This window comes from Bufo gargarizans, unplaced genomic scaffold, assembly GCF_014858855.1.
Source record: "Bufo gargarizans isolate SCDJY-AF-19 unplaced genomic scaffold, ASM1485885v1 original_scaffold_1390_pilon, whole genome shotgun sequence".
In the NCBI taxonomy this organism is placed as follows: Eukaryota; Metazoa; Chordata; class Amphibia; order Anura; family Bufonidae; genus Bufo; species Bufo gargarizans.
The window spans coordinates 28,055-53,152 of NW_025334334.1; the positions used below are offsets into that span (position 1 = coordinate 28,055).

At 50.1% G+C, this 25,098-nt stretch overlaps 1 protein-coding gene across 1 annotated transcript in view; it reads left to right on the forward strand.

Annotated features, from left to right (window-relative positions):
* PEX6 (peroxisomal biogenesis factor 6) overlaps positions 1–25,098 on the forward strand; it is a 43,221-nt gene that overhangs the window by 2,480 nt on the left and 15,643 nt on the right. Inside the window, exons 2-10 of the mRNA XM_044274018.1 lie at positions 8,363–8,514; positions 12,189–12,272; positions 13,184–13,277; positions 13,360–13,496; positions 13,575–13,686; positions 13,763–13,971; positions 14,053–14,248; positions 14,679–14,755; positions 15,712–15,835. Of these exons, the coding sequence (XP_044129953.1) occupies positions 8,363–8,514; positions 12,189–12,272; positions 13,184–13,277; positions 13,360–13,496; positions 13,575–13,686; positions 13,763–13,971; positions 14,053–14,248; positions 14,679–14,755; positions 15,712–15,835 (1,185 nt within the window). The remainder of the gene's footprint in view (positions 1–8,362; positions 8,515–12,188; positions 12,273–13,183; positions 13,278–13,359; positions 13,497–13,574; positions 13,687–13,762; positions 13,972–14,052; positions 14,249–14,678; positions 14,756–15,711; positions 15,836–25,098) is intronic.

The following is a 25,098-nucleotide window of genomic DNA, read 5'->3' on the forward strand; positions in this document are numbered from 1 at the left end:
TGGAACAGACCTCACTACTCAACGTATACAATGTCCACCCTTTACAGTACACACAGAGAGACAATGGAACAGACCTCAGTACTCAACGTATACAATGTCCCACCCTTTACAGTACACACGTGGAGACAATGGAACAGACCTCACTACTCAGCGTATACAATGTCCACCCTTTACAGTACACACAGAGACAATGGAACAGACATCACTTACTCACATATACAATGTCCACCCTTTACAGTACACACAGAGAGACAATGGAACAGCCCTCACTACTCAACGTATACAATGTCCACCCTTTACAGTACACACAGAGAGACAATGGAACAGACCTCAGTACTCAGCGTATACAATGTCCACCCTTTACAGTACACACAGAGAGACAATGGAACAGACCTCACTACTCAGCGTATACAATGTCCACCCTTTACAGTACACACAGAGAGACAATGGAACAGACCTCACTGCTCAGCGTATACAATGTCCACCCTTTACAGTACACACAGAGAGACAATGGAACAGACCTCAGTACTCAACGTATACAATGTCCCACCCTTTACAATACACACAGAGACAATGGAACAGACCTCACTACTCAGCGTATACAATGTCCCACCCTTTACAGTACACACAGAGAGACAATGGAACAGACCTCACTACTCAGCGTATACAATGTCCACGCTTTACAGTACACACAGAGAGACAATGGAACAGACCTCACTACTCAGCGTATACAATGTCCCACCCTTTACAATACACATAGAGAGACAATGGAACAGACCTCACTACTCAGCGTATACAATGTCCCACCCTTTACAGTACACACACAGAGACAATGGAACAGACCTCACTACTCAACGTATACAATGTCCCACCCTTTACAATACACATAGAGAGACAATGGAACAGACCTCACTACTCAGCGTATACAATGTCCACCCTTTACAGTACACACAGAGAGACAATGGAACAGACCTCACTACTCAGCGTATACAATGTCCACCCTTTACAGTACACACAGAGAGACAATGGAACAGACCTCACTACTCAGCGTATACAATGTCCCACCCTTTACAGTACACATAGAGAGACAATGGAACAGACCTCACTACTCAGCGTATACAATGTCCACCCTTTACAGTACACACAGAGAGAGACAATGGAACAGACCTCACTACTCAGCGTATACAATGTCCCACCCTTTACAATACACACAGAGAGACAATGGAACAGACCTCACTACTCAGCGTATACAATGTCCACCCTTTACAGTACACACAGAGAGACAATGGAACAGACCTCCCTACTCAACGTATACAATGTCCACCCTTTACAGTACACACAGAGAGACAATGGAACAGACCTCACTACTCAACGTATACAATGTCCACCCTTTACAGTACACACAGGGAGACAATGGAACAGACCTCACTACTCAGCGTATACAATGTCCACCCTTTACAGTACACACACAGAGAGACAATGGAACAGACCTCACTACTCAGCGTATACAATGTCCACCCTTTACAATACACACAGAGAGACAATGGAACAGACCTCACTACTCAGCGTATACAATGTCCACCCTTTACAGTACACACAGAGAGACAATGGAACAGACCTCACTACTCAGCGTATACAATGTCCCACCCTTTACAGTACACACAGAGAGACAATGGAACAGACCTCACTACTCAGCGTATACAATGTCCACCCTTTACAGTACACACAGAGAGACAATGGAACAGACCTCACTACTCAGCGTATACAATGTCCACCCTTTACAGTGCACACAGAGAGACAATGGAACAGACCTCACTACTCAGCGTATACAATGTCCACCCTTTACAGTACACACAGAGAGACAATGGAACAGACCTCACTACTCAGCGTATACAATGTCCCACGCTTTACAATACACATAGAGAGACAATGGAACAGACCTCACTACTCAGCGTATACAATGTCCCACCCTTTACAATACACATAGAGAGACAATGGAACAGACATCACTTACTCACATATACAATGTCCCACCCTTTACAGTACACAGAGAGACAATGGAACAGACCTCACTACTCAGCGTATACAATGTCCACCCTTTACAGTACACACAGAGAGACAATGGAACAGACCTCACTACTCAGCGTATACAATGTCCCACCCTTTACAATACACATAGAGAGACAATGGAACAGACCTCACTACTCAGCGTATACAATGTCCACCCTTTACAGTACACACAGAGACAATGGAACAGACCTCAGTACTCAGCGTATACAATGTCCACCCTTTACAGTACACACAGAGAGACAATGGAACAGACCTCACTACTCAGCGTATACAATGTCCCACCCTTTACAGTACACACAGAGAGACAATGGAACAGACCTCAGTACTCAGCGTATACAATGTCCCACCCTTTACAGTACACACAGAGAGACAATGGAACAGACCTCACTACTCAGCGTATACAATGTCCCACGCTTTACAATACACACAGAGACAATGGAACAGACCTCACTACTCAACGTATACAATGTCCCACCCTTTACAGTACACACAGAGAGACAATGGAACAGACCTCACTACTCAGCGTATACAATGTCCCACGCTTTACAGTACACACAGAGAGACAATGGAACAGACCTCACTACTCAACGTATACAATGTCCCACCCTTTACAGTACACACAGAGAGACAATGGAACAGACCTCACTACTCAACGTATACAATGTCCCACCCTTTACAATACACACAGAGAGACAATGGAACAGACCTCACTACTCAACGTATACAATGTCCCACCCTTTACAGTACACACAGAGAGACAATGGAACAGACCTCACTACTCAGCGTATACAATGTCCACCCTTTACAGTACACACAGAGAGACAATGGAACAGACCTCACTACTCAACGTATACAATGTCCCACCCTTTACAGTACACACAGAGAGACAATGGAACAGACCTCAGTACTCAACGTATACAATGTCCACCCTTTACAGTACACACACAGAGAGACAATGGAACAGACCTCACTACTCAACGTATACAATGTCCACCCTTTACAGTACACACAGAGAGACAATGGAACAGACCTCACTACTCAGCGTATACAATGTCCACCCTTTACAGTACACACAGAGAGACAATGGAACAGACCTCACTACTCAGCGTATACAATGTCCCACCCTTTACAATACACATAGAGAGACAATGGAACAGACCTCACTACTCAGCGTATACAATGTCCACCCTTTACAGTACACACAGAGACAATGGAACAGACCTCAGTACTCAGCGTATACAATGTCCACCCTTTACAGTACACACAGAGAGACAATGGAACAGACCTCACTACTCAACGTATACAATGTCCACCCTTTACAGTACACACAGAGAGACAATGGAACAGACCTCACTACTCAGCGTATACAATGTCCCACCCTTTACAGTACACACAGAGAGACAATGGAACAGACCTCAGTACTCAGCGTATACAATGTCCCACCCTTTACAGTACACACAGAGAGACAATGGAACAGACCTCACTACTCAGCGTATACAATGTCCCACGCTTTACAATACACACAGAGACAATGGAACAGACCTCACTACTCAACGTATACAATGTCCCACCCTTTACAGTACACACAGAGAGACAATGGAACAGACCTCACTACTCAGCGTATACAATGTCCCACGCTTTACAGTACACACAGAGAGACAATGGAACAGACCTCACTACTCAACGTATACAATGTCCCACCCTTTACAGTACACACAGAGAGACAATGGAACAGACCTCACTACTCAACGTATACAATGTCCCACCCTTTACAATACACACAGAGAGACAATGGAACAGACCTCACTACTCAACGTATACAATGTCCCACCCTTTACAGTACACACAGAGAGACAATGGAACAGACCTCACTACTCAGCGTATACAATGTCCCACGCTTTACAGTACACACAGAGAGACAATGGAACAGACCTCACTACTCAACGTATACAATGTCCCACCCTTTACAGTACACACAGAGAGACAATGGAACAGACCTCAGTACTCAACGTATACAATGTCCACCCTTTACAGTACACACAGAGAGAGACAATGGAACAGACCTCACTACTCAGCGTATACAATGTCCACCCTTTACAGTACACACAGAGAGACAATGGAACAGACCTCACTACTCAACGTATACAATGTCCCACCCTTTACAGTACACACAGAGAGACAATGGAACAGACCTCAGTACTCAACGTATACAATGTCCACCCTTTACAGTACACACACAGAGAGACAATGGAACAGACCTCAGTACTCAACGTATACAATGTCCCACCCTTTACAGTACACACAGAGAGACAATGGAACAGACCTCACTACTCAACGTATACAATGTCCCACCCTTTACAGTACACACAGAGAGACAATGGAACAGACCTCAGTACTCAACGTATACAATGTCCACCCTTTACAGTACACACACAGAGAGACAATGGAACAGACCTCAGTACTCAACGTATACAATGTCCCACCCTTTACAGTACACACAGAGAGACAATGGAACAGACCTCACTACTCAACGTATACAATGTCCCACCCTTTACAGTACACACAGAGAGACAATGGAACAGACCTCACTACTCAGCGTATACAATGTCCACCCTTTACAGTACACACAGAGAGACAATGGAACAGACCTCAGTACTCAACGTATACAATGTCCCACCCTTTACAGTACACACAGAGAGACAATGGAACAGACCTCAGTACTCAGCGTATACAATGTCCACCCTTTACAGTACACACAGAGAGACAATGGAACAGACCTCACTACTCAGCGTATACAATGTCCACCCTTTACAGTACACACAGAGACAATGGAACAGACCTCACTACTCAACGTATACAATGTCCACCCTTTACAGTACACACAGAGAGACAATGGAACAGACCTCACTACTCAGCGTATACAATGTCCACCCTTTACAGTACACACAGAGAGACAATGGAACAGACCTCACTACTCAGCGTATACAATGTCCCACCCTTTACAATACACATAGAGAGACAATGGAACAGACCTCACTACTCAGCGTATACAATGTCCACCCTTTACAGTACACACAGAGACAATGGAACAGACCTCAGTACTCAGCGTATACAATGTCCACCCTTTACAGTACACACAGAGAGACAATGGAACAGACCTCACTACTCAACGTATACAATGTCCACCCTTTACAGTACACACAGAGAGACAATGGAACAGACCTCACTACTCAGCGTATACAATGTCCCACCCTTTACAGTACACACAGAGAGACAATGGAACAGACCTCAGTACTCAGCGTATACAATGTCCCACCCTTTACAGTACACACAGAGAGACAATGGAACAGACCTCACTACTCAGCGTATACAATGTCCACCCTTTACAGTACACACAGAGAGACAATGGAACAGACCTCACTACTCAGCGTATACAATGTCCACCCTTTACAGTACACACAGAGAGACAATGGAACAGACCTCACTACTCAGCGTATACAATGTCCACCCTTTACAATACACATAGAGAGACAATGGAACAGACCTCACTACTCAGCGTATACAATGTCCCACGCTTTACAATACACACAGAGACAATGGAACAGACCTCACTACTCAACGTATACAATGTCCCACCCTTTACAGTACACACAGAGAGACAATGGAACAGACCTCACTACTCAGCGTATACAATGTCCCACGCTTTACAGTACACACAGAGAGACAATGGAACAGACCTCACTACTCAACGTATACAATGTCCCACCCTTTACAGTACACACAGAGAGACAATGGAACAGACCTCACTACTCAACGTATACAATGTCCCACCCTTTACAATACACACAGAGAGACAATGGAACAGACCTCACTACTCAACGTATACAATGTCCCACCCTTTACAGTACACACAGAGAGACAATGGAACAGACCTCACTACTCAGCGTATACAATGTCCCACGCTTTACAGTACACACAGAGAGACAATGGAACAGACCTCACTACTCAACGTATACAATGTCCCACCCTTTACAGTACACACAGAGAGACAATGGAACAGACCTCAGTACTCAACGTATACAATGTCCACCCTTTACAGTACACACAGAGAGAGACAATGGAACAGACCTCACTACTCAGCGTATACAATGTCCACCCTTTACAGTACACACAGAGAGACAATGGAACAGACCTCACTACTCAACGTATACAATGTCCCACCCTTTACAGTACACACAGAGAGACAATGGAACAGACCTCAGTACTCAACGTATACAATGTCCACCCTTTACAGTACACACACAGAGAGACAATGGAACAGACCTCAGTACTCAACGTATACAATGTCCCACCCTTTACAGTACACACAGAGAGACAATGGAACAGACCTCACTACTCAACGTATACAATGTCCCACCCTTTACAGTACACACAGAGAGACAATGGAACAGACCTCAGTACTCAACGTATACAATGTCCACCCTTTACAGTACACACACAGAGAGACAATGGAACAGACCTCAGTACTCAACGTATACAATGTCCCACCCTTTACAGTACACACAGAGAGACAATGGAACAGACCTCACTACTCAACGTATACAATGTCCCACCCTTTACAGTACACACAGAGAGACAATGGAACAGACCTCACTACTCAGCGTATACAATGTCCACCCTTTACAGTACACACAGAGAGACAATGGAACAGACCTCAGTACTCAACGTATACAATGTCCCACCCTTTACAGTACACACAGAGAGACAATGGAACAGACCTCACTACTCAACGTATACAATGTCCACCCTTTACAGTACACACAGAGACAATGGAACAGACCTCACTACTCAACGTATACAATGTCCACCCTTTACAGTACACACAGAGAGACAATGGAACAGACCTCACTACTCAGCGTATACAATGTCCACCCTTTACAATACACACAGAGACAATGGAACAGACATCACTTACTCACATATACAATGTCCCACCCTTTACAGTACACACAGAGAGACAATGGAACAGACCTCACTACTCAACGTATACAATGTCCACCCTTTACAGTACACACAGAGACAATGGAACAGACCTCACTACTCAACGTATACAATGTCCACCCTTTACAGTACACACAGAGAGACAATGGAACAGACCTCACTACTCAGCGTATACAATGTCCACCCTTTACAATACACACAGAGACAATGGAACAGACATCACTTACTCACATATACAATGTCCCACCCTTTACAATACACATAGACATTTAACATCCCAAAGTGGCACGAATTAGACCCGGGGTTCAAGTTAGTACAAGTCCTTTGTGAACAACGGAGGCCTGGCTGATGAGGGCCCATAATCCTGGGGCAAGAGGCTGGTAGCCAGGCCCCTCCAAAACACCGTGGCGAAGTGTCTTTCGCCACAACAGATATGTCGACAGGGGCCACAGACATGTGCAGGGATACAGATATGTCCACATAACAGGCCACAGGGGCCACAAACGTGTGCAGGAATACAGATATGTCCACAGGGGCCACAGACGTGTGCAGGAATACAGATATGTCCACAGGGGCCACAGACGTGTGCAGGAATACAGATATGTCCACAGGGGCCACAGACGTGTGCAGGAATACAGATATGTCCACAGGGGCCACAGACGTGTGCAGGAATACAGATATGTCCACATAACAGCACAGGGGCCATAGGCGTGTGCAGGACTACAGATATGTTTGCAGGGGCCACAGATGTGTGCAGGAATACAGATATGTCCACATATCAGGCCACAGATGTGTGCAGGAATACAGATATGTCCACATAACAGGCCACAGATGTGTGCAGGAATACAGATATGTCCACAGGGGCCACAAACGTGTGCAGGACGTGGAGAAGGGATCCATTACACCCGGTAGATGTTAGTACATTGGGCAGTCGTGGCCCCGGACGGGCTGCAGCCGCTGGTGAAGCTGGTGTCCGGAGGGTTATCGCTTATTATCTGCCTCGGAGCTCGGAGCAGGATCTATAAAAAAAAGTGCAATTTTCTGTGGCTTTAACCCTTTCTGCACCCCCACCCTAGCATGATAATGGGTTAGTTCAGGATTTGTGCTCTTTATTTTGCCACTTTTTCAACCATATCCAACTGGAAGTATTTCAGTGGTTGCTATGGTGACGAGTGCAGGCCCATCTGGCGGTATTAGAATGTCCTCCCTGAGATCTCCTCCTGGGTGTTTTGCTAGATGACCTCTGTACTGTCACCTGCTGCTGATCTTCTCCCTTGTTCCTCCATCATAGCGGGTCAGCACCGAGCCTACGTTGGAAGGTCGATCTGCTCTGGTGGATCCTCCGGTCGCCTCCTTGCTTCATGTATCGGTGGTGAAGTCTCCAGCATACAGCAGTGAAGCCACGTTCCAGCAAGCCTTGTGCCAGCACTTCCAAACACCCAGGTCAGTCAGCCTGAGGCCCGTCCTCTGCATGCTCCTGTGTGTGCAAAGACCCCCAACTCGTGCAGTGAGCACATTCATGGGGACCCCCGCCTGTAGACTGCCCCTGTACAGCAGGGAGCCATACCGTAGGAAGTGTAGAGAATGGTGGCCTCGCCACTGGTGTTCTCCTTCCACCTTTTATTACTCTGTGTTCTCTGAACAGTCCCAAAACCCATCATCTTTTTATGTTTCTGGGCTAGAACCCATCCCACATTTCTGTTCTAGACCACTTCTTGTATTCCTAGGCTATAACCCTACCCTTTTATCTAGAACCCTTCCCACATTTCTGTTTCTAGGTGAGAACCCCGCCCTTTCAGGTTGAAAGCTAGAACCCTGGCCTTATTTCTAGTTCTAGGTTTTAGAACCCTGGCCTTATTTCTAGTTCTAGGTTTTAGAACCCTGGCCTTATTTCTAGTTCTAGGTTTTAGAACCCTGGCCTTATTTCTAGTTCTAGGTTTTCAGAACCCTGGCCTTATTTCTAGTTCTAGGTTTTAGAACCCTGGCCTTATTTCTCGTTCTAGGTTTTTTAGAACCCTGGCCTTATTTCTCGTTCTAGGTTTTAGAACCCTGGCCTTATTTCTAGTTCTAGGTTTTAGAACCCTGGCCTTATTTCTCGTTCTAGGTTTTTTAGAACCCTGGCCTTATTTCTCGTTCTAGGTTTTTTAGAACCCTGGCCTTATTTCTCGTTCTAGGTTTTTTAGAACCCTGGCCTTATTTCTCGTTCTAGGTTTTAGAACCCTGGCCTTATTTCTCGTTCTAGGTTTTTTAGAACCCTGGCCTTATTTCTCGTTCTAGGTTTTAGAACCCTGGCCTTATTTCTCGTTCTAGGTTTTTTAGAACCCTGGCCTTATTTCTCGTTCTAGGTTTTAGAACCCTGGCCTTATTTCTCGTTCTAGGTTTTAGAACCCTGGCCTTATTTCTCGTTCTAGGTTTTAGAACCCTGGCCTTATTTCTCGTTCTAGGTTTTAGAACCCTGGCCTTATTTCTGCTGCTCTATTTGTTTCTGGGGTAGAACTTTGCATTGATATCATTATTTAGATGAGGTCCCTCTCATTAACTCTCTTTCTAAGCTAGAACCCTGCCCTTTTTCTGGATTCTGCCTGTTTTTCGTCTTGGATCCCTACCCTTCTTGATCAAAGGGTTTGTCCGATTTTCCTATGCTGATGACCTATCTTCAGGCTAGTATCCACATACTGAGTGGTGGCAGCATCTCCAATCCAGAAATGTTTATTCACACGGGGTCCATGAGAAGGTCTCGGCTGGAGAGAGGCCACATGTAGCTGAAACCTCGCACTTTATTTGATCTTGTGTGCTGTCTCGTGGACCCCCTGTGAATAAGCCTTTTTGGATTGGAGATGCTGCCACCACTGTATGTGGATATTATCGTGTTGACCCCAACGGATCTGGGCCTTGGACTTGCTGATGCATTCCTAGGAAATCCATGAGGTGCTCTAGTGCTGCTCTATTGATAACCTATCCTGAAGATAGAAGAGATATTAATACCAGATCGGCGGGGGCCGAGCGCACGAACCCCCAGCAATTGGCTGTATCAAGGGAATGCAGCTCCCCACGATGGAGCCGTGTAATTACATCTCCCCCGTCCCTCTCGCTACAGTGGGAATGCTCCCTCCCAGTCACTCCAAATGTCCCACAAAAGTGTTCATCGCCTTCAGGCTAGGACAATGCCTTTAATTCTTTCTCCCGGGGAGAGTCCTGCTGGTGGTTCTTTCTCCCGGGGAGAGCCCTGCTGGTGGTTCTTTCTCCCGGGGAGAGCCCTGCTGGCGGTTCTTTCTCCCGGGGAGAGCCCTGCTGGCGGTTCTTTCTCCCGGGGAGAGCCCTGCTGGCGGTTCTTTCTCCCGGGGAGAGCCCTGCTGGTGGTTCTTTCTCCCGGGGAGAGTCCTGCTGGTGGTTCTTTCTCCCGGGGAGAGCCCTGCTGGTGGTTCTTTCTCCCGGGGAGAGCCCTGCTGGTGGTTCTTTCTCCCGGGCAGAGCCCTGCTGGTGGTTCTTTCTCCCGGGGAGAGCCCTGCTGGTGGTTCTTTCTCCCGGGCAGAGCCCTGCTGGTGGTTCTTTCTCCCGGGGAGAGCCCTGCTGGTGGTTCTTTCTCCCGGGTAGAGCCCTGCTGGTGGTTCTTTCTCCCGGGTAGAGCCCTGCTGGTGGTTCTTTCTCCCGGGTAGAGCCCTGCTGGTGGTTCTTTCTCCCGGGGAGAGCCCTGCTGGTGGTTCTTTCTCCCGGGGAGAGCCCTGCTGGTGGTTCTTTCTCCCGGGGAGAGCCCTGCTGGTGGTTCTTTCTCCCGGGGAGAGCCCTGCTGGTGGTTCTTTCTCCCGGGGAGAGCCCTGCTGGTGGTTCTTTCTCCCGGGGAGAGCCCTGCTGGTGGTTCTTTCTCCCGGGGAGAGCCCTGCTGGTGGTTCTTTCTCCCGGGGAGAGCCCTGCTGGTGGTTCTTAATCCCGGGGAGAGCCCTGCTGGTTGTTCTTTCTCCCGGGCAGAGCCCTGCTGGTGGTTCTTTCTCCCGGGGAGAGCCCTGCTGGTGGTTCTTTCTCCCGGGGAGAGCCCTGCTGGTGGTTCTTTCTCCCGGGGAGAGCCCTGCTGGTGGTTCTTTCTCCCGGGGAGAGCCCTGCTGGTGGTTCTTTCTCCCGGGGAGAGCCCTGCTGGTGGTTCTTTCTCCCGGGTAGAGCCCTGCTGGTGGTTCTTTCTCCCGGGGAGAGCCCTGCTGGTTGTTCTTTCTCCCGGGCAGAGCCCTGCTGGAGGTTCTTTCTCCCGGGCAGAGCCCTGCTGGTGGTTCTTTCTCCCGGGGAGAGCCCTGCTGGTGGTTCTTTCTCCCGGGGAGAGCCCTGCTGGTGGTTCTTTCTCCCGGGGATAGCCCTGCTGGTGGTTCTTTCTCCCGGGAGAGCCCTGCTGGCGGTTCTTTCTCCCGGGGAGAGCCCTGCTGGCGGTTCTTTCTCCCGGGGAGAGCCCTGCTGGCGGTTCTTTCTCCCGGGCAGAGCCCTGCTGGCGGTTCTTTCTCCCGGGCAGAGCCCTGCTGGCGGTTCTTTCTCCCGGGCAGAGCCCTGCTGGCGGTCCTTTCTCCCGGGCAGAGCCCTGCTGGCGGTTCTTTCTCCCGGGCAGAGCCCTGCTGGCGGTTCTTTCTCCCGGGCAGAGCCCTGCTGGCGGTTCTTTCTCCCGGGCAGAGCCCTGCTGGCGGTTCTTTCTCCCGGGCAGAGCCCTGCTGGCGGTTCTTTCTCCCGGGCAGAGCCCTGCTGGCGGTTCTTTCTCCCGGGGCAGAGCCCTGCTGGCGGTTCTTTCTCCCGGGGAGAGCCCTGCTGGCGGTTCTTTCTCCCGGGGAGAGCCCTGCTGGCGGTTCTTTCTCCCGGGGAGAGCCCTGCTGGCGGTTCTTTCTCCCGGGCAGAGCCCTGCTGGCGGTTCTTTCTCCCGGGCAGAGCCCTGCTGGCGGTTCTTTCTCCCGGGCAGAGCCCTGCTGGCGGTTCTTTCTCCCGGGGAGAGCCCTGCTGGCGGTTCTTTCTCCCGGGGAGAGCCCTGCTGGCGGTTCTTTCTCCCGGGGAGAGCCCTGCTGGCGGTTCTTTCTCCCGGGGAGAGCCCTGCTGGCGGTTCTTTCTCCCGGGGAGAGCCCTGCTTAGTGTGATGCCTTCTTTTTCCTCAGGGCCGTCCAAGTGGGTGACGTGCTGTGTGTCTCATGTCTGTCTCATTCAGAATTTCAGCTGAACAAGTCACAGATGCCAGTAAGGTTAGTAACTGCAGAATGATGTGCTCCACATGTATGTAAGTCTGTGAGTTCACATGTATGTAGGCCTCGGTCTGGGGGTTGACGTGTGTTCTCGTGTATGTCGGCGTGGGCACGCGTGTAGGCCTCGGTCTGGGGGTTGACGTGTGTTCTCGTGTATGTCGGCGTGGGCACGCGTGTAGGCCTCGGTCTGGGGGTTGATGTGTGTTCTCGTGTATGTCGGCGTGGGCACGCGTGCAGGCCTCGGTCTGGGGATTGACGTGTGTTCTCGTGTATGTCGGCGTGGACACGCGTGCAGGCCTCGGTCTGGGGATTGACGTGTGTTCTCGTGTATGTCGGCGTGGGCACGCGTGCAGGCCTCGGTCTGGGGGTTGACGTGTGTTCTCGTGTATGTCGGCGTGGGCACGCGTGCAGGCCTCGGTCTGGGGGTTGACGTGTGTTCTCGTGTATGTCGGCGTGGGCACGTGTGCAGGCCTCGGTCTGGGGGTTGACGTGTGTTCTCGTGTTTGTCGGTGTGGGCACGCGTGCAGGCCTCGGTCTGGGGGTTGACGTGTGTTCTCGTGTATGTCGGCGTGGGCACGTGTGCAGGCCTCGGTCTGGGGGTTGACGTGTGTTCTCGTGTATGTCGGCGTGGGCACGCGTGTAGGCCTCGGTTTGGGGGTTGATGTGTGTTCTCGTGTATGTCGGCGTGGGCACGCGTGTAGGCCTCGGTCTGGGGGTTGATGTGTGTTCTCGTGTATGTCGGCGTGGACACGCGTGCAGGCCTCGGTCTGGGGGTTGATGTGTGTTCTCGTGTTTGTCGGTGTGGGCACGCGTGCAGGCCTCGGTCTGGGGGTTGACGTGTGTTCTCGTGTATGTCGGCGTGGGCACGCGTGTAGGCCTCGGTCACTGTGTCATCCTGTGTCGTCCTCCAGGTGTCCAGAACTGTACTTTAAGGTGCAGAAAATCGAGGGCGAGGAGGTCAGTGAAGGCTACGTGGCCAGCAGCCGTCACACCACTCTCTATCAGGTGATATCATACAGAGGACATGTGTGTGGTCTCCATGTCTGATGTTCTGTGTCCTCACAGTGACCTCAATGTCTTCTGACAGGTGGGCAGCGTGTGCAGCTTTGTCCCCTCCTTTCCTTCCCATGACGGTCACGTGTTCTGGAGCAGCTTGTTCCCAGCAGGCCTGTCTCATGCAGTGGATGAGGTTTGTCGGGTTCTCCTGCCTCATGTGCAGAACACGTAAGTTTTCCCACCCTGTGAGGCCGTCCTCGGTTCCGGCACCTCACTACCTGACGCGCTCTTCCTCTCCACCCACAGGAGTGATGTTCTTGGGGCTGGAGGTCGCGTTCTCCTCACTGGGCCGAAAGGCAGTGGTAAAATGACCGTGCTGAGAGCTGCCAGCAGCCGACTGAACTTACATCTGTACCCGGTGGGTGCCCCGTCTCTGGGACCCCACAGACTCTTCTCAGACTCTACCTGTGGGGCTCACCTTCTACCTTTTTCAGGTGGAGTGTGCAAGACTGTGTCGGGACAGCAGCGCCAGCAGCATCTCACGTCTGCGATCTGTCTTCTCTCATGCCCGAGACTGTCGACCCTGCGTCCTGCTGCTCTGTCACCTGGATCTGCTGGGGAAGGACAGAGGCGGATCTGGAGAAGACACGAGAGTGGTCTCTGAGCTGTGCAGTCTTCTGCTCGGGACAAGTCACACAGACCGGTATCTTCCTCTCTCTTCTAATGATGGCTGCGTTGTCCAAGTCCTCTTCCATTGACCCTCATGCAGACTGTGTGTTTACAGGGAGCTGCCGTTCCTTGTGGTGGCCACAACCTCTCGAGCACAGGAGGTTCCCTTGGATCTTCAGTCCTGCTTTCTACATGAAGTTTCAGTGAATCCCCCCACAGAAGAACAGCGTCTGTCCCTCCTGACTGTACTCACCGCTCCGCTCCCGCTCAGCACGGATGTGGACCTCGCTCATCTGGCACGCAGGACTGCGGTGAGAAAATCTCAAAGCACTGACCTAATGATTGGCGGATAACCCGTGTTCTTGGAGGTGGCCTTACCTTGCACAGATGTAGAAGAGCTGCGTTCATCTTTGACCTTTGTTTTCTCCCTGGTAATGTTAAGGAGGCCATACACCTAAGATTAAAGTCGGCCAGAACGGTCCTTGTCTGCCCAAAATGCAATCTGCCGTGCTGGAAAACTTTGGCCGCTCATCGGCCAAAAATAGCATGAAATCGGCCAATGACTTTCCCTGGTCGGGCAGTTTAGTTGGTGGGATCTTTCCTATGAACAATCTCATGGACGACTGATTGACCAATCATTATCTCAGGTGTATGGCCAGCTCTAGGTTTACCTGACATCTGATAGAAAGTCAGCTCTGCTGCATCTGTGTACATGTGAACTTGTCCTTGTGTCTTCTTCAGGGTTTTGTGGTTGGGGATCTCCTTGCTTTGCTGTCAGGAGCTGGACGCATCTCCTGCACCAGAGTCCGCAATTCCTGGTTAGTTCCCTGCCCGTCTTCCCAAGTCTCTTGCATTTCATTATCTATTGTTTTTGTTCTGTCTGACAGCCCCTGAGCAGCCCCTCTGCCCTCCCAGGCCCCCTCGGCAGCCCATTCTTCCCCACCAGGCCCCCTCGGCAGCCCCTCTGCCCTCCCAGGCCCCCTCGGCAGCCCATTCTTCCCCACCAGGCCCCCTCGGCAGCCCATTCTTCCCCACCAGGCCCCCTCGGCAGCCCATTCTTCCCCACCAGGCCCCCTCGGCAGCCCATTCTTCCCCACCAGGCCCCCTCGGCAGCCCATTCTTCCCCACCAGGCCCCCTCGGCAGCCCATTCTTCCCCACCAGGCCCCCTCGGCAGCCCATTCTTCCCCACCAGGCCCCCTCGGCAGCCCATTTTTCCCCACTAGGCTCCTCTGCCCTCCCAGGCCCCCCGGCAGCCCATTTTTCCTCACTAGGCCCCTCTGCCCCCCCAGGCCCCCTCGGCAGCCCATTCTTCCCCACCAGGCCCCCTCGGCAGCCCATTCTTCCCCACCAGGCCCCCTCGGCAGCCCATTCTTCCCCACCAGGCCCCCTCGGCAGCCCATTCTTCCCCACCAGGCCCCCTCGGCAACCCATTCTTCCCCACCAGGCCCCCTCGGCAACCCATTCTTCCCCACCAGGCCCCCTCTGCAGCCCATTTTTCCCCACTAGGCTCCTCTGCCCTCCCAGGCCCCCCGACAGCCCATTTTTCCTCACTAGGCCCCTCTGCCCCCCCAGGCCCCCCCCGGCAGCCCATTGTTCCCCACCAGGGCCCCTCAGCAGCCCCTCTGCCCTCCCAGCCCCCTCGGCAGCCCATTCTTCCCCACCTGGCCCCCTCGGCAGCCCATTCTTCCCAACTAGGCCCCTCTGCCCTCCCAGGCCCCCCTCTGCCTTCCTCTAGCCCCCCCTCCTGATTTTTCACTCGGCTTGTCCTTGTAGTGCTCTTTCGGAGGAGGATGAAGAAGGCCTCCTGGCTGCCGGTTTCCCTGTGACGTCTCAGGATTTGGATGGTGCACTTGCTGAGTTGCAGGAGGCTCATTCTGAAGCCATTGGTGCGCCTAAGGTGAGTGCGTCTTGGAGATACATGGTAGCGGGTTTATACTGCCGCCCTGTCGGCACATCGCCCCAACCTCCTGTGCGTTGGATGTACAGTAAAACGTTCTGCAGCTTTTAGTCTCTATCCCTTTGTTTTCAAGATCTCTGCTTGCTGCTAGTGAAAAAAAAAATATGTTTCTGTCCGGAGGCTGAAAACCTGTCCTGTCCTGGTCCTGCTCATACTGCTGAATGCTTGATAAAGTTGTATCCAGTGTGACATTCCTTTACTCCTGCGCTGACACACTGTAACGAGTTATCAGCTGAGTAACCATGGCTGGATTCAGTTATCTGTCTGTCAGACAGCAAGCACTAAATCTTTTTAGATAGTTGGTGAAATCTTGGTGCAGGGTCTAGCCAGGGATGTGAGCGGGCACATGCAGCTTCCAGTGAGCGCCCGTCCTTCTTACTCGCCTGTACATGGTCAGAATTCTGCACAGGCGCCACATAGTAGACTGGGACAAGATGGCGACGTCTCGCCTGCATGAAGCTTTATTCCAGCTCTTGTCCCAGTGAGGTATGGATGATTGTACCTCTTCACTCCTCCTCCAGCTGCTCCAGACTTTCCTCCCTTCGTTCTCTTTTTTTCCACCCCTTATATTTATAGACCCTTTTCCCCATAGCCTGACGTGTGGAGGAGATCCTGTCGGCTAGACTGACGTGTGGAGGAGATCCTGTCGGCTAGCCTGACGTGTGGAGGAGGTCCTGTCGGCTAGCCTGACGTGTGGAGGAGGTCCTGTCGGCTAGCCTGACGTGTGGAGGAGATCCTGTCGGCTAGACTGACGTGTGGAGGAGATCCTGTCTGCTAGCCTGACGTGTGGAGGAGGTCCTGTCGGCTAGCCTGACGTGTGGAGGAGATCCTGTCGGCTAGCCTGACGTGTGGAGGAGATCCTGTCGGCTAGACTGACGTGTGGAGGAGATCCTGTCGGCTAACCTGACGTGTGGAGGAGGTCCTGTCGGCTAGCCTGACGTGTGGAGGAGGTCCTGTCGGCTAGCCTGACGTGTGGAGGAGGTCCTGTCGGCTAGCCTGACGTGTGGAGGAGATCCTGTCGGCTAGCCTGACGTGTGGAGGAGGTCCTGTCGGCTAGCCTGACGTGTGGAGGAGGTCCTGTCGGCTAGCCTGACGTGTGGAGGAGGTCCTGTCGGCTAGCCTGACGTGTGGAGGAGGTCCTGTCGGCTAGCCTGACGTGTGGAGGAGGTCCTGTCGGCTAGCCTGACGTGTGGAGGAGGTCCTGTCGGCTAGCCTGACGTGTGGAGGAGGTCCTGTCGGCTAGCCTGACGTGTGGAGGAGGTCCTGTCGGCTAGCCTGACGTGTGGAGGAGGTCCTGTCGGCTAGCCTGACGTGTGGAGGAGATCCTGTCGGCTAGCCTGACGTGTGGAGGAGATCCTGTCGGCTAGCCTGACGTGTGGAGGAGATCCTGTCGGCTAGCCTGACGTGTGGAGGAGATCCTGTCGGCTAGCCTGACGTGTGGAGGAGATCCTGTCGGCTAGCCTGACTACTGATTGGAGGCCGTAGTCCCCTAGCACTGGGGATCTGGAGCAGGACCTCCTATGTCTGGGGGGAAGGTCCAGGGACAGATGGTGGAGATTGCAGCTGCTGAATTCAGGCAAAACCCAGATCTCTTGTTCTCCTCGGCAGCCATCTTACTGCTGCCTACTGATTAGCGGGTATTCATGGTGCGGCATGGGATTGGGCACAGCGAGTACCTCGTGTGTCCACCCAGCTCGAAGGTGTCTGTTCCTGACTGTCCAGGATATTGTGCAGGGTGCTCGTGTCACTACCAGAGCTTTGAGACGTTCTCACAGCTCTGTGTCTCCACCCCTGTGATGATGTCACTTAGAGTTTGGAGGTGTTCTCACTGCTCTGTGTCTCCACCCCTGTGATGATGTCACTTAGAGTTTGGAGGTGTTCTCACTGTTCTGTTTCTCCGCCCCTGTGATGAGGTCTTTACTCTCAGCTGTTCCTCCTGCATTTGATTTCCCTGCCTTTAACCCCTTAAGGACCGAGGACGTACCGGTACGCCCTATTTCCCGAGTCCTTAAGGACCGAGGACGTACCGGTACGTCCTGACTTAAAATCTGAATTCCGGCGCCGCGGGGGTTAATCGGAACGGGATTTCGGCTGAAATCATTCAGCCGGCATCCCGTAACAACGCAGGGGGGGGTCATTTGACCCCCCCGTGTCGGCGATCGCAGCAAACCGCAGGTCAATTCAGACCTGCGGTTTGCTGCGCTTTTTGCAGTTTCTGATCCCCGCGGTCCCTGACCGCGGGGATCAGAAACTTCAGAGTGCCTAAAATCAAGATTTCAACTTCCCCCTGCACCCCTGCACGATTTGATGGCGGCGGGTGGTGCAGGGGGGTGTCGCAGGCGGTGGGGGCGATCCCCCGCCCGCCTCCTATTGCGTAATCGTTGGTGTAGAGTGGGTATACCAGGGTGCCAGCACATTGCTGGCACCCTGGTATAAACGGCTGACATCGTTGATGCGATGTCAGCCGTTTAACCCTTTCCATACAGCGGTCCGTACGGACCGCTGTATGGAAAGAGTTAACAGTAAGAAGGAGCTCCCTCCCTCTCCGATCGGGGGGTTGCTGTGCCTTTGCAGCCCCCCGATGGGAGAGGGAGAGAGCCCCCAGACAGCCCCCCGAAGCCCTGTCCTCACCCTTCCCCGTCTGCGAAGTTGTGGCAGACGGGGAAGGTTCCCATGGTGCTCAGGCGTCCTGCTGTCCATGGTGCTGAACAGATCTATGCTGAAAGCATCTATGCTGAAAGATCTATATAGGTTCTGTACTGTATTTTACAGACATCAGACCCACTGGATCTTCAAGAACCAAGTGGGTCTGGGTCAAAAAAAAAAAAAAAAAAGTGAAAAAAGTTAAGATTAAAAAAAAAACATTTATCACTGAATAAAAATAAAAAAATAAAATACACTACACATATTAGGTATCGCCGCGTCCGTAACGACCTGATCTATAAAACGGTCATGTTACTTTCCCCGCACGGTGAACGCCATAAAAATAAAAAAATAAAAACTATGAGAAAATTGAAATTTTGCCCACCTTACTTCCCAAAAAAGGTAATAAAAGTGATCAAAAAAGTCGCATGTACGCCAAAATAGTACCAATAAAACCGTCATCTCATCCCGCAAAAAATGAGACCCTACTCAAGATAATCGCCCAAAAACTAAAAAAACTATGGCTCTTAGACTATGGAAACACTAAAACATGATTTTTTTTTGTTTCAAAAATAAAATCATTGTGTAAAACTTACATAAATAAAAATAAAGTACATATTAGGTATCGCCGCGTCCGTATCGACCGGCTCTATAAAAATATCACATGACCTAACCCTAACCCAATCAAACCGTCATCTCATCCCGCAAAAAATTAGACCCTACTCAAGATAATCGCCCAAAAACTGAAAAAAACTATGGCTCTTAGACTATGGAGACACTAAACAATTTTTTGGTTTTAAAAAAAAGTTATTGTATAAAACTTACATAAATAAAAAAAAATTGTATACATATTAGGTATCGCCGCGTCCGTGACAACCTGCTCTATAAAATTACCACATGATCTAACCTGTCAGATGAATGTTGTAAATAACAAAAAAAAAAACACGTGCCAAAAAAGCTATTTCTTGTTACCTTGCCGCACAAAAAGTGTAATATAGAGCAATAAAAAATCATATGTACCCTAAACTAGTACCAACAATACTGCCACCCTATTCCGTACTTTCTAAGATGGGGTCACTTTTTGGGAGTTTCTACTATAGGGGTGCATCAGGGGGGCTTCAAATGGGACATGGTGTAAAAAAACCAGTCCAGCAAAATCTGCCTTCCAAAAACCGTATGGCGTTCCTTTCCTTCTGCGCCCTGCCGTGTGCCCGTACAGCAGTTTACGACCACATATGGGGTGTTTCTGTAAACTACAGAATCAGGGCCATAAATAATGAGTTTTGTTTGGCTGTTAACCCTTGCTTTGTAACTGGAAAAAAAATATTAAAATGGAAAATCTGCCAAAAAAGTGAAATTTTGAAATTGTATCTCTATTTTCCATTAAATCTTGTGCAACACCTAAAGGGTTAACGAAGTTTGTAAAATCAGTTTTGAATACCTTGAGGGGTGTAGTTTCTTAGATGGGGTCACTTTTATGGAGTTTCTACTCTAGGGGTGCATCAGGGGGGCTTCAAATGGGACATGGTGTCAAAAAAACTGTCCAGCAAAGTCTGGCTTCCAAAAACCATACGGCGCACCTTTCACTCTACGCCCCGCTGTGTGGCCGTACAGCAGTTTACGGCCACATATGGGGTGTTTCTGTAAACGGCAGAGTCAGGGCAATAAAGATACAGTCTTGTTTGGCTGTTAACCCTTGCTTTGTTAGTGGAAAAAATGGGTTAAAATGGAAAATTAGGCAAAAAAATGAAATTCTCAAATTTCATCCCCATTTGCCAATAACTCTTGTGCAACACCTAAAGGGTTAACGGAGTTTGTAAAATCAGTTTTGAATACCTTGAGGGGTGTAGTTTATAGAATGGGGTCATTTTTGGGCAGTTTCTATTATGTAAGCCTCGCAAAGTGACTTCAGAGCTGTAGTGGTCCCTAAAAATTGGGTTTTTGTAAATTTCTGAAAAATTTCAAGATTTGCTTCTAAACTTCTAAGCCTTGTAACGTCCCCAAAAAATAAAATATCATTCCCAAAATAATTCAAACATGAAGTAGACATATGGGGAATGTTAAGTCATCACAATTTTTGGGGGTATTACTATGTATTACAGAAGTAGAGAAACTGAAACTTTGAAATTTGCTAATTTTTCCAAATTTTTGGTAAATTAGGTATTTTATTATGCAAAAAAATTAATTTTTTTGACTTTATTTTACCAGTGTCATGAAGTACAATATATATAAGGTAATGTCGCACTCGAATGAGGTGGGAATCCAAACAGAGGTGCCCCCACTATCAGACAACACCCAGTCTGAAAATGTAAAGTGATTAAATAAAAGCGTGCCCCACTTCAATTTTATTTATGAAGTACAATATGTGACGAAAAAACAGTCTCAGAACGGCCGGGATAAGTCAAAGTGTTTTAAAGCTATCAGCACTTAAAGTGACACTGGTCAGATTTGCAAAAAATGGCCTGGTCCTTAAAGGGGTTGTCCCACTTTGCTTTTTTAATCTTACCAGCAGTAGATGTCCTGATAACTTCCTGGTTCTCAGGCAGTTGAGTGAAGGCCACGCCTCCTCATGACTCACCCTGCGTGCTCGTTCATGTGTATGAGTCATCCACATGGAGCCGTATGTGAGGTCCCGCCCCCCCCCAGTATAATAAACATTGAGTGCGCCCCCCCCCAGTATAATATACATTCAGTGCGGCCACCCCCCCCCAGTATAATATACATTGAGTGCGGCCCCCCCCCCCCCCCCAGTATAATATACATTGAGTGCGCCCCTCCCCCCCCCCCAGTATAATATACATTCAGTGCGGCCACCCCCCCCCCCCCCCCCCAGTATAATATACATTGAGTGCGGCCACCCCCCCCCCCCCAGTATAATATACATTGAGTGCGGCCACCCCCCCCAGTATAATATACATTGAGTGCAGCCCCCTCCCAGTATAATAAACATTGGTGGCGCAGTGGGAAGTGCCAATGAGGGTTAAAAAAATAAATAAAAAATTAACACACCTCCTCCAATTGATTGCGCAGCTGCCGGTCTCCTGTTCTGTCTTCAGGACCTGTGAAAGGACCTTTGGTGACATCACTGTGGTCATCACATGGTACATCATATGATCCATCACCATGGTAATGGACCATGTGATTAGCTCAGTGACGTCACCACAGGTCCTGAAGATAGAACAGGAGACCGGCAGCTGCGCAATCAATTGGAGGAGGTGAGTTAATTTTTTATTTATTTTTTTAACCCTCATTGGCACTTCCCACTGCGCCACCAATGTTTATTATACTGGGAGGGGGCTGCACTCAATGTATATTATACTGGGGGGGGGGGGTGGCCGCACTCAATGTATATTATACTGGCGGGGGGGGCCGCACTCAATGTTTATTATACTGGGGGGGGGCCTCACTCAATGTTTATTATACTGGGGGGGGGGGTGGCCGCACTCAATGTATATTATACTCTGGGGGGGGGGGGCGCACTGCGCCACCAATGTTAATACAAATGCAGGAGGTGGGTGCCGGAGTGAAATAGCCGGCACCCGACCTCTATGATAGGGGGCTGCGATCAGCGGCAGTTAACCCCTAAGGTCCCGCTCCCTGTCATAGAGGTCGGGTGCCGGCTATTTGATTCCGGCACCCGCCTGCTGTATTTGCGCATGCGCGGGCGTGCGCGTACTTGTAAGAATGGAGAGGCGGCCCGAGTACTTGTTCAGCTGTTGTGCGCAGGCGCGGCACAGCGATGCGGTCGGACGAAAAAAGGCCGTATCCATGGGATACAGAAAACAACAAAGGAATCGCTTTACATGATTTTTGGAATGAAAGGTAGCTTTTGGATAATAACATGGATAGGAAGATATGTTGTGTGGGGGTAAATAGATTAGATAAAACCTATTTTATGAAGTGGGACAACCCCTTTAAGGTGAAAATGAGCCGGGTCCTTAAGGGGTTAAATCACCCCTCCTCCTATTGCAGGGCGTGGATTATATTTCTCCTTTCAGTTGTAGCTCTGCCTTGAGTATCTTCACTCCTTTAGCTACTAGTTCTCTGGACCTGTGTTCTGCTGCTGCAAGCACTCCGGATATTGCCAGCGGCCCTTGGATCCGTCTTCTCTGCGGCTGCAGCTCCATCAGCTAAGTGTGCAGACATTGTTATGTACCTGGTTATTTTCTGACTGGATCTGAGGTGGCCACGGTTCCCTCCATATTCTGAGCAGGGCATCGGTGGCCGTGCCCCTTCCACTATTGTAGGGGTTACAGGGCTCATCAGTCTAAGGTACGCGGGCATGCCTCGTTCCACCATTTGGATCCGGGCATGTGCTTTAGCAGCATAGGGAGAGTGTTGAGGGTCTGACAGGGGTCACCCTTTCTCTTCCCTAGTTTGGGTCCGGTCAGTAGCTCTTCTTACTGTGTATGCTCTTGTTACCCTTAAACAACCGTGACATTATAATCCACCAAAACCGTCCTTGTTGACATGGATCCGCTTTCTGGCCTGGTTGACCGCATGCAGGGTCTTTCTTTAGAAGTAGCGGATCTCCGTCAATCTGTGACTCAGCTACAAACATTGGGCTCTGCTCCGGCTCATGGAGTCTGTTGCGAGCCAAAGGTCTCACTTCCGGAAACGTTCTCCGGGGGCAGTGAGAATTTTGTTTGCTTCAGAGAGGCATGCAAACTCCATTTTTGCTTGTGTCCCCTTTCCTCTGGTAATGAGGAACAGAGGGTGAGGATTGTCATCTCCCTGCTCAGGGGTAATGCTCAGACTTGGGCTTTTTCGCTGCCAGCAGGGGATCCCTCCCTTCGATCCGTGGAAAGATTTTTTGTGGCCCTGGGGCAGATATATGATGACCCGGATCGTGTTGCTCTGGCAGAATCGAACTTACGTGTTTTATGCCAGAACAAACTATCTGAGGAGCTTTATTGTTCTGAATTTCGGAGATGGGCAGCTGATTCAGGCTGGAATGATGCTGCACTCCGAAGTCAGTTCTGTCATGGTCTCTCAGAGGGTTTGAAAGATGCCTTTGCTTTCCATGAGACCAACGTCCTTAGAGTCTGCCATGTCATTGGCGGTACGCCTTGACAGGCGTCTAAGGGAAAGAAACAAGACCTCTCCGTCCAGCCATTGTCAGTCTAGGGGCAATGGTGCGGACTCCTTCAGTATGCAGGGGCCTCATCCTGTCTCGCTCCCCTCTGAGGAGGAGCCCATGCAGCTAGGCCGACTTGCCCCTGATAAAAGAGGATTTAGTCCTCAGAATATGGTGTGTTTTTGTTGTGGGGGCATAGGTCATTTGGCAAATGTTTGTCCGTCTAGGAGATTCCTGAACTGTACTAAGAGCGATAATAAGAGAAAAACCTCAAGAGGTGGATCATCAAGTTCTGCTTCATCTGCTACTTTGGGCAAAGTTGATGTGGGAATTGATGCTATTCCTCTGACCTGCAGTTCCCGTTTTCTCCTGTCTGCCAGGGTGGCGCTAGAGAGCATAGTCATTCCTTGTGAGATTTTTGTCGATAGTGGAGCGGCCGTCAATCTTATTGACACTCAATTTGTAGCCTTGCATGGTTTTCAGGTTTGTACATTGGAAAAGGATATACCTGTTTTTGCTATTGACTCTGCTCCACTCTCGCAGAGATCTCTGAAAGGCATTGTTCACAATATCCGGCTAGCTGTAGGTGACACTCATGTGGAGGAGATATCTTGTTTTGTCCTTAACGGATTGCCTTCTCCTCTAGTTTTGGGGTTACCCTGGCTCACTAGACATAACCCCACCATTGATTGGCAAGGAAGGCAAATAAATGAGTGGAGTGACTTTTGTAGAGAGAATTGTCTCACAGCGACTTTTGCAGAGGTGTCTACTAAAACGGTGCCACCATTTCTCTCTGATTTCTCGGACGTGTTTTCTGAGAGCGGTGTTCAGGAGCTACCTCCTCACCGGGAGTTTGACTGTCCCATTAACCTCATTCCCGGCGCCAAGCTGCCAAAGGCACGCCTCTACAATCTCTCACAACCGGAGAGACTCGCAATGCGAACCTATATCTCCGAGAGTCTCGAGAAGGGGCATATTCGTCCCTCAAAATCACCTGTTGCCGCGGGTTTTTTTTTGTTAAAAAAAAAGATGGCTCTCTGAGACCTTGCTTAGATTTTAGGGAGCTGAACCGTATCACGATTCGCGATCCCTATCCCCTTCCTCTGATCCCGGACCTCTTCAACCAAATTGTTGGGGCCAAGGTGTTTTCCAAATTGGATCTGAGAGGCGCGTACAACCTGGTCAGGGTCAGAGAGGGGGATGAATGGAAAACGGCCTTTAATACCCCTAACGGGCATTTCGAGAATCTCGTTATGCCTTTCGGCCTGATGAATGCTCCGGCCGTCTTTCAGCATTTTGTTAATAGTATTTTCTATCATTTAATGGGGAAATTTGTATTGGTGTATCTTGATGATATTTTGATTTTTTTCCCCTGATGTTCAGACCCATCAGGATCATCTTTTTCAGGTCCTGCAGATACTGCGGGAAAATAAACTGTATGCCAAGCTGGAGAAATGTCTTTTTATGGTATCGGAGATTCAAT